Source organism: Elaeis guineensis, chromosome 12, assembly GCF_000442705.2.
Source record: "Elaeis guineensis isolate ETL-2024a chromosome 12, EG11, whole genome shotgun sequence".
In the NCBI taxonomy this organism is placed as follows: domain Eukaryota; kingdom Viridiplantae; phylum Streptophyta; class Magnoliopsida; order Arecales; family Arecaceae; genus Elaeis; species Elaeis guineensis.
The window spans coordinates 21,915,601-21,925,963 of record NC_026004.2 but is presented as its reverse complement, the minus strand read 5'-3'; the positions used below and the strand labels follow the sequence as shown (position 1 = coordinate 21,925,963).

At 39.1% G+C, this 10,363-nt stretch overlaps 1 protein-coding gene across 1 annotated transcript; it reads right to left on the bottom strand.

Moving 5' to 3' along the window:
* Positions 1-949: 949 nt before the first annotated feature.
* LOC105054760 (transcription factor MYBS3) lies at positions 950-8,481 on the bottom strand. Its single transcript, XM_010936352.4, has 3 exons — positions 8,032-8,481; positions 1,972-2,180; positions 950-1,666 (listed from the first exon to the last, which is right to left on the bottom strand). Exons 1-3 carry the CDS (start codon positions 8,291-8,293, stop codon positions 1,178-1,180), a joined length of 960 nt encoding a protein of 319 aa, XP_010934654.1. The 5' UTR covers positions 8,294-8,481; the 3' UTR covers positions 950-1,177.
* Positions 8,482-10,363: the final 1,882 nt, after the last annotated feature.

Genomic DNA, 10,363 nt, shown 5'->3' with positions numbered 1-10,363 from the left:
GAGCACTCTTCCATGACAGGGTGCAACATCACTCTGCTAACGAGGCTGTAGTTTGTTGGGTGGAGTATTTTGGCCTGGGTTTGATTGTGTTACTTTCCTCTAGGACTAAAACTGGGAGTTTTGATTTTGGGTTCAGGTGTACATATATAGGTATTTAAAATGTGGGTTGTAATAATGTCATAAAAATGATAGACCCGAAAGAGAGGTGGAAAACTCCGGCTTCAATTACTTACCATGGAATCTAGGAATTCCAATAGAGAAGCTACTACTACCAGGGTCCACAGAAATCCAACCACATAATGGTCAGGTTGATACTATAAAGAACATGCAACAATAAAAACCATCATCAATGGCCAATGCTGATGAAACAACGTGATGGTATGGCTGATACTTTGAGAGAAGGTTCAAATGAGCGGCAAGAGAAAAATTGAGCAGCAACAATTTAGAAGGAGAAGAGTGGAGCTATATTTAACATGCCAAGGGGCATTAAAGCGTGCAGAACATTGAACTTGCCCAGAAAACTGAACCTGGACGAGCACCCGGAAAGACATCACACGTTCCCCATCACTCTTCACCAAATCTCGGCTCGGCCGGACCGAGACCGAAAGGAACCAAAGAAAATCTGAAACAAGAAAGAAAATAGGATGACATATGCTCGACCACGGTAGAGTTCAGAACTGCCTACCGACAAAGTTGGCATATCATACTTAATGTTAAGCTCAGCCAACTAAGGAGATAATTAAAACTAATATCAGTTTATGAGATGATAAATATAGCAGCTATGCATGCTTTGCCTTTCTCTTCTTTTTATCATAGTTACAGAATTTGAAAGTGAAGCACGCCAGAGAATACAAAGTCCAGCCCCAACTACTGAGAGCAAACTTGCAGAAAATTAAAATCATTTCGCATCATAGGACCAGGGAATGACCTTAGAGAAATCAAGACATCATTCCTTAAAAACCAAATATAATTGCAGTCATTATTAACAAAAAAAATCAACAATAAGTTAGTCACTTAGATAATCAAGTGCCATGACATAATTCCACTATAAAACACCACATAGTATATCCTAAAGCAAGCGAGTCAGGATTGAAGTTTATTGATCCTGTATAAACAAAAAGACTTTGCATCACTGGGAACACCTCCAGTTTTGGGTTGCTTTCTTAATGCAGGGTCGCTAGACTGCACGGACTGGGCTGGTACTTGAATCCACCATCAAACCACTTGTTGGAGCTTTAGCATGGAAAGCAGATTGTCTATCTGACCCACCGAGAAGCTTTAACGATGATGATGACGGCCCTGTTTCACCATTAGATTCTCCTAAGTTCAGTCTTGACATGCCTACAAGCTCATTGACATTGATGGGAGCCTTCGAATGCAATGCTGTTGGTTTAACAATTTCATGTGACATTTCTGAGGTATTTACTGCACTGTAACCTGACCAAGATGGAAAAGGAATTGGAAAGAATGGCGAGAAATAGGGAGGAAAGAACACTGGATAGCTGCATGGCAAACTTTCTGGCTTCAGAACAGCTCTCTCTCCAATATTTGAATCAGAATCCATTGGCTTGCAATCCCCACCCTGAGCTGGAGGTGCTGGCGGTGGATTGTTGCTTCGTGTTTCTGGCTCTTTGGATTCTACGGGATAAAACTGACCGTCGGCAATCTGACAAAAAACATTGCATAACATTTTTTATTAAGGCAGAAAATGAACCCATACACATGATGGTGTAGGTATGCTCATGCATGTGCACACATCCATAGCATATATACAGAAATATATGTGAAGCAGCATGCATATAAAGTACATGAACAGTACTTTCTTTACAAAAAAAAGGACAAAGGAACATATATATAAATAATATATATATATATATATATATATATATATATATATATATATATATATATAATATATATCATTTCCCATAATAACACACACATACAAACAAGAGAGAGAGAGAGACTAACTTCATCAGGTCCGATATCAAAAAGGCTGCATTTTCTCTTTCTTCTACCGGCATTGGTTTGACGGATAAAATACTTTTGAGCATGGCTAGCAACTTGAGTAGGTGTTCTTGTTACTACAAAGTTACGAGAGATCCCTCGCCAATCACCTTTGCCAAGCTTCTGCAGTCCAACTAAAAACATTCTGTGCTCTTCTTCAGTCCATGGAACTCCTGCAAATCCGACATCATGCAAAAGATATAAAGCTGAGCTTTCAAACACATCAGCAGTGTATCTATTTCAGTAATTAAAGATATTATGCAACCAAAACAAGTGCAATCTGAAAGTTAAACTGCATCACTGGTTATGTACATCCATCATATAGCTCATCAAAACTCTGCTTGAATGTGTGTGATAAAGCATTTATCCAAAACTTATTCAACTAATAATGCACAAAACATGGATTCTAGGCAAACAATATCAACTTAGATAAAGACTCATAAGATGAGGTATTCTAACTATATGAAAATATTGTAAAGGAAGTGAAAAAATTGTAAAAGAAATAAAAATAAAACCTCGCAAGGTGATTGAAGAAAACATTTTAATGGATCTTGTTTGGTGAGAATATTTGAGGGACTTTATCATTTCAGCATCCCCAATGTGGAATTTGCAAAAATGGCCTAGTGGTAAACCACATTCAAATGACACATACCAATTTTGATAGCAATCCACATGCTTAGCATGGCAATATGCCCCCCTTTTGGTGGTTTTGTGTTTTTTTTCTTTTGACTAGGTCATCCCCTAAATTTTCTCTTCAAAAGATAATGTACATAAACACATACAAACATACACTCATACAAAGCATGTATGAATCTATGTATACATTGACCCCTCCTCTGCTGGCAAACTCAGAATCACATATCCTACATATTCTAACCAACTAACCATCTTCTATGACATGTTCAAGAAAAGAATTCGGTTGATTAATAGCAAACGTCATAAAATAATGAAAAACCAACAACGGGAGGACAAATCAATAATAAAAACAATTAACACATGGAATCTGAAACTCAATAACCAAAGTGGGAATAGATGCAGAAGAGGATCCTGGTGTGAGAGTGTAGAAGTAGAAATCAAAAAACTCTCAAGCAACAACCACCTAGGAAGCCAATGAGGAAGTGAGAGCACCAAGGTTACTTTGGAGGGGGCACTCCAGGTAAAGGATGCTGGCTACTCTCATCTGAAAAGCTTATAAACATTGGAACTGGAAGTCAAATATATGAAATAAATCCCCTCACTCTACCTCTTTTGATATGCTACTTGATAAAGTTGCAAAAGTAAGATCAAGACCATACCATACCCGTACCGAACCAGTACATAATCTTGTACCATACTGACACACGGTATATCTCGCCGTCTCACACTGTACCATATGCTAGCACTATAAAAAGATGGTACAAGTATGGGGTCTAATACCAAAATGGTAAACCTTGAGTAAGATAAAATAAAAAGTTTGTTATATTTCTTTTTTGCATTTTAAAATGCAAAAGAGTGAAGTAGTAAGCATTTGTTTTTAAATTAATAAGTTTCCTGTGGAGAGGAAGTTTAGTTTTAGTATAGATTGAGACACATTATGCATGATTAACATGGTATTTATTTTCAAAATAACTCCATGGACAAGGCATTGCTAGTTTCAAACTGATAATTTTTTTTATCCTTAACTTTAAGTAAGTTAGGCTCCTTAGCTCATTAGAGAATTATCTACCACAAATATTGACCATAATGATGCTACTGAAATCTAGTTATTATTTTCTGCATCCTAAAGAATTAGAAGACACAGTAATTCAAATGAATTAATAATGTAATATATCAAAATGACATAAGCTAGGTCTCACGTTGACCTTATGAACACCAAAAGAAGCAGTTGACTGACGATCAGGGTACTTGGATTCAAGTGCAAAAGCAGGATTTTGCAATACATTCTGGATTAAGTACACATCATGCAGATGATTTAAACTATTAACAAAAATAATAAGAAGAAAAGGAGGAGAAACAGATGCTCATGGCAGGCTATCAAAAACATCATTTCTGTTGGATCACCTCCTCCAAAAAAGTAGCTGAAATTTGTAGGTCTAACTAAGAAATAGTTGATAACCATATCCTACTCTTACACACTGTTTGAATTGGGAGAAGAGATGAGAAAGTGAGTGGAGAAATCGTATTTCTCATTTGGTTATGAAACTAAGGAAATAAATGGAAAGAAAAGAAGAGAAATAGTGAGATCTGGAGATCTGGAGAGAAAAAATAACAGATGCTAAAACCAAGTTTTTACTTATACATCTTTTGAACCAAAACCGGACAATTCAAATAAATTTCTTTTCTTTTCTCACATACACACCCAAAAGAGAGGAGTTTTTTCCCCTCTTCTTTTCTCTCTTTTATCTTCTCTCCATTCTACCCACACAAAACATTACAAAAGTGACAAAAACAGCACCAGTGCAACTTCATAAGAAGTGGGTTTCCGTAACAAAATATCCTCATTTGCATAATACAATCCTATACTCGATACCCTGCTGGTCTTTTATTGACAAGCTTCTCTCTGTTCACCCTGTTTCTTCACAACACCAAACTTAAAAAATTAAGTACTAGAAGAAATTTTCATCCTCCAGCTCTAAGCTTCCCATCAGTGCCCAAGCAGACTGTTTTTAAGAAAAAACTTCCAATGACAATCCAAATAGTGTATGTCTTAATGTTCTATGCTTCAATTATCATTTTGTTGCAAATGCATTTCAGACAGTTATTGTAATATTAATTATAGCTTCAGCAGACAAAGACTGACTCAAAGTACTTCAAAGAAATGCATATCAATCTCCTATTTTCTATGTAACTAAAAATCCTATATCAATACCAATTTTAAGCACTAGATTTGATATACCACATGTACTAATATATATAGATATTAGAGAAACAAGATCTCAAGAACAAACTATTTACTAATCATGTGCTACTAGCTATACCAATATCCTCCTTGTTTGTCAATGTAAGCGATAGATTGTTGATTGGCTTGTGGACCAAGGGAGCATGCATTTAGATTCTCTGCCAAAAACTGCACTTTTTTTTTCTCTCGGTAGATGAACTATGTAAAAGTAATAAAAGAGAAAAGTAAATCCAACTTATTTGAATGTAAGTTATTCCAGGAAACAACTTATGCTGTGTAATGTAAGATTTACGAATTGATATGAGAACTGGTAGCTCATACACCAACATATTGTTGTAAATATTAAAATGAACATAATGTATAGAAAATGACAGGAAAAACTATATAACAGCACTGATTAAAAAATATATGTTGAAAAGTGAAACAACCCTTCATATTATAAGAAGGTAAGAAATGCAGCCCAGAACTAACAGATGATTCCAAACTCAACAGCCCACAGGTATTCCAGAATCATGGTGATAAGATGCACACAATAGCGAGTCACCTCAAAAGAATATCAATATCAACATCACAACCAAATAGTAACTACTCCCAACAAGGTTTGCTGAACCGGTACCGCCGGCCGTTTCGGCCGGCCGGCAATACGGTTCGGTATGGTTTCATACCATACCGAACCGACGATCCGAACCGGAAGAAAAAAGAGAGAAATCGAGAGAAATAGAGAGAGAGAAAGAGGAAGAAAAAAAAAAGAGGGAAAGGAAGGAGCCGGCGGGGCCGCCGGACGGCCTCCGACCGCCGGACGGCCTCCGACTGGCCGTCGGAGGGCGCCGTCCACGCGCACGGCGCCGTAGGCGTGAAAAAGGGACATCGCCCCTGTTTCGCAATTTTTTTTAAAAACATGGTTTTAAGTGAAGTCGGAAAACGATTTGCCTGCTTCACGATTTTTGTTTTTTTTTTAAAAAATTCTTAAGTCGGCAACCCAGTTGCCAACTTCATAAGTTTAAAAAAAAAAAAAAAAATCGAAACAAACGACGTCTGTTTCGAAAAAGAAGAAGGGCCCCCGCTCGATCGCCGTCAGGCCGTCGGCGTCGGCTCGCCGGCCATCGGGAGCCTCGCAATGGAGGCATCGTCTGTCCGGTTGGTTCCCCGCCCCCCTCCGAGCGCTCTCTCTCTCTTTTTTGCTCTCTTGAAAGCCCTATCGGGCAATACGGGGCTCGGAAGCCCTCCGACGGCTGCAGCCGGCCACCACCGGCCTCCGGCGGCTCCCACCTCCCTCCCTTCCCTCCCCTCTCTCTTTCTCACTTTCCGTTCTTTATTCTTCGGTACCGCCGGTGTATCGATTTTACCGGCCGAATCGTGCCGGTTCCCCGCCGATCCGATACGAGATGGGGTGTACCGGCCAGTTCGACACGGTATGGCAAACCTTGACTCCCAAAATACATGATCTTTAAGTGCCTCTAGTAAATCTTCTCCACATATTATGCTCCCATCAAACAATTAGTAATTACTTTCGATAAAGATACCACAAAGACATACTAGCAAAACATATCTACAAGCTCCACACTCTTTCTAGTTGAGTTTGGTTATCCCTGAAATGTAGGAACTGCTAGGTGTCCTTCCTTAACAATCCAATGTCCAATATCTCCCTAATTATGTTCCAATCACCATAACAAACTGTCCAGGAAAAAGAAAAACACAGTAATACATATCCAGTTAAACAAGTAGACAGGGAATAATTTCAAATTGATCTCTGCACTTATGTATTCAACTGAAAAGTTCAGTAATAATTGCATGCCATCATCTGTCACGTATGACTAACAAACTAAACTTGGGCTTTCCAAGCAAATCTCAAAGTTACACTAATCACTGAACCAACAATTAAAGTCAAATTCACTTCTTATAACCATCTTCCTACACCATACCAACCTTATGCCTGGCACTAGCTAAACAAATTAAAAGTAGATCAAACATCTAATTCTAGGATACTAAAACCATGTCTCAATACTCCAATGCAACCAAGGTGAAAACACACCGACACAAATGGAAAGAAGTTACTGAAGAACAGAGTGGGAGGGGAAGGAAAGAAGTTATTAATGAACAGGAGTAGAAGGGATAGAATTTAATATTTAATTTGTCAGTTTTACTTGGAATGTTAGTCATACAACAAATGAGAGAGAAAATTAAAAGCCCTTCACGTGAAGAAAGGTTTATCCTCCCAACAAAGGCTTCAATGGCAAAAATTCATAATAATATAAAGATAGTTCGGTTATATCAAAATATTTCAAACAGCTTCTCCCCCATATTAATTACTTCCTACCAGATTTTATTTAGAAGTAGACTTCCAGGGCAAAGAAAAGGAAATAAAAGTTTTTGTCATTACAGAATATAGAAAAATATTAAGAATGACATTGGAGAACAGGAAGCATCTGAGTTTTCAATACCAATTATTTGGCAAACTAAACCAAACTAAAAGTAACACTCTAATGATACATTGCCTCTCAGTCCCAGTCAAAAGCAAATCATCGTAGTCCTCCTCCCTGGCTAGTCCATTGTTCTCATTACCACCTATCTTTCCTTTGCCATCTTACTCCTCTGGTCATGCATACTAACAATTTGATTTGATGAAAAGGAGCAACTTTGGTCTTAAAGAAAAATCACGTTCTTCAGATAGATGCTTTGCAAGAAAAGCAACTCCCAGTCACATCACCTTGTGCTAGAATCGAACAGTAGACCAATGGTAAACTATTTGACTTGCCACTAGGTGTGGGAACAGAGCTACTTATAAGTATCCTACCCAAAACTACCCATACAGACCCCATCTGCACAAGCTGCATGCAGTACAAGAACCAGCGAGAGTAGCATATCCAGGGATCGCCACACAGGAACAGTACTCAAGTTCAAATAAACCACAAACGACATATTGTTTAACTAAAAGATCACTTGGCATCTCTTTCAGTTCAATAAAGTTCAAATCCACAATCTTCCACAGCAACCCAAAAGCGAAAACGAAAAATATTAAAACATCCAACACAATGATTCAATCCTCACACATCCTCTCCCAAAAAGGTCCAACCTTTATAACAGATTGGAAGAACTTAAACAATACTAGCGTGGAACTTAAACGAAAAGAGATACAAAGGCGTCACCTTTCTTGCGCTCGCGGCTGCCCCGGGGTAGATCCTCTGAGGCGTAGCCGTTGGCGGCCCCCTGGTCGGCGGGGGGGCTGTCGGCCGGGGATCCGGAGCCGGAGCCGGAGCCGGATCCGGCGTAGTGGGCGATGTTCCCCATGCTGGCGCTCTTGCGGAAGGAGCCATCGGCGATGCGGACCCCAAAGAGCCTAACCCCGCGGTTGGGGCACGTCCGCGAGTTGTGCCCGTTGTTGCCGCAGAGCGAGCACCTCCTCATCATCTCCCGTCCCCCTCTCAATCCCCGGAGACCGATCCGACCATCGTCTGAGGGGTGAGGGGGTGTGGGATTTATAGGGCCAGGTTTAGGGCTTCGATTGAAAGATCTTACCAAAACTTCGAGTTTGATCGCGATTCAAATCCCCTTCTGACGAGGAAAGGGAGAAAGGAGGAAAGAAAAGAGCCGCGAACTTTTAGCAGGGAAATTGTTCCTGCCATCATAGAGATAAAGTCGGCGGACTATACGGTGTACGTGGCAGCATAGAAGAGCCGTGAAATTTTGGTGAGGAAATAGTTCTTCAATTATTGATTAAAACTAGTTTACAATTCCGTACCATGCACGGGATGTAATTTTTAAAATATATATATATATATATATTTTATTTATCTATTTTATTATATCTATTATATATATTTTAAAAATAATTAAAATAATAAAAAATTATATTTTATTTATAGCGTGAATTATAAGTCATCAGATAATTCTTGTGACGAATGACAACTCTGATTCCATAAAAATTTTTCATAAATTTATGATCTCTTACTATTTTTTTTTAACCATTTTTAAATATTTCTATATATGCTAGTCTTTCCTTCTTTTTTTTTTTTTTTTCAATCTTCTCCTTGTACACCCCCAATAGCGATAATGTTGTCCATTCATCATTATTATCACCAATAGCAGCAATATCTTCAAGCTCGGGATAGAGTGAAAATATACCAATATAGTAATAGATGGTAATTTTATGGGATATTTATTAGAAATAGATTGATAAATGTGTCATCAATTGATAGCTTGTGAGAAATTTAAATTTTAAAAATCGAAAAAAAATATTTTTTTGATATTAAAATTTAAAAATTTAAATTTAAAAAAATTAATTTAAAAAAATTAAGAAGTCATAGGATATACAGTGACGAAGGATCTTCATTATTATCCTCCTTTTTAGGATAATAAAGATCACGCAAAAAAAAAAAAAAAATTTCTTTCTTTTTTCTTTTTCTTTCTTCCTTCCGACTCATCTTCGCAAGCCACATCTCTCTGCTTCCTCCTCCCCCAACTCCCGCTACTCTGCTCAGTGATCGTGGACTCATCTAGCAACGCATCCTGATTCCCAATGGCAATGACCTCCAGTCCAGAAACTATCTGCCCAATCCTCGACCTCGATGGCATCACTCTGACCGTCAGGAACTACCACATCTTCGGCAGCGGCACCTACGATGCCAGTGAAGACAGATCCATCCCTACAACCCTCTGCCAAGGAGTTCACCACCAATAATGGCCCCAAGTTTGATTCCGATCTCTTGTTCTCGTGCTGGACCTCGCCGTGCCCCCTTTGGCATGGGCTCTCCGCCCTGGTGATTGCCGGCCAAATGGTCGGCCACGCTCTCGCCAGCCATGTCCACTGCTACAACACCCTCCAGCAGCTCGAGCACATTGGCCCCCGCTTCCCCCACCATGGAAGCATTCTCCCTTCTCCACCCCTTTCTTGCCCCTTCTTCTATGCTCCCTCGCTTAAACCCTAACCCCTTTCTCTTTCCGATCTTTGTCCGCGAGTTCACCCACCTCAGCCTCCACCACTCCATCGGCGGTGTCCTCGACCTCGCTCTCTCATGCGAGCTCACCCGTCGTCATCGCCGTCATTATCACTGCCCACGTTCGCTCCGCCTTTGCCGTCAAGCTAGGTACTATAGAAGTCTTCGAGCAGACCGACACCCTCCACATCCTCAGCGCCCACTTCGTTGACTACCTCATCACCTCCTAAATTCCTCAGCATCCACAATCGAGATGGCTTCCTTCTCCTCTTGCGAGAGCGATGAAGAAAGAAGCATGCTGTGGGTCACGTGTTGAATGAATTTAATTTTTTCTATCATGTGGTTTTCACCCACTATTTTTTCAATCTCATGTGACAAACGGAGATTTCTCCATAGAAAAACTCCATTATAATATATATATATATATATATATATATATATATATATATATATATATTAGATTATTCTACCACATATACATTATACCATCTAGTAAAAAATTATTATATCAATCTAAAAAAAAGTGAACTTTTGTCATTTAAAC

What these genes read in the sequence shown, in the direction of transcription:
- LOC105054760 (XM_010936352.4), bottom strand. Translation starts at nt 8,293, where the DNA reads ATGATGAGGAGGTGCTCGCTCTGCGGCAACAACGGGCACAACTCGCGG. An exon ending in CAGCCGCGAGCGCAAGAAAG is followed by an intron (nt 2,181 to 8,031) that starts GTGACGCCTTTG and finishes TCGGATTTGCAG; the next exon opens with GAGTTCCATGGACTGAAGAA. An exon ending in TTGATATCGGACCTGATGAA is followed by an intron (nt 1,667 to 1,971) that starts GTTAGTCTCTCT and finishes GTTTTTTGTCAG; the next exon opens with ATTGCCGACGGTCAGTTTTA.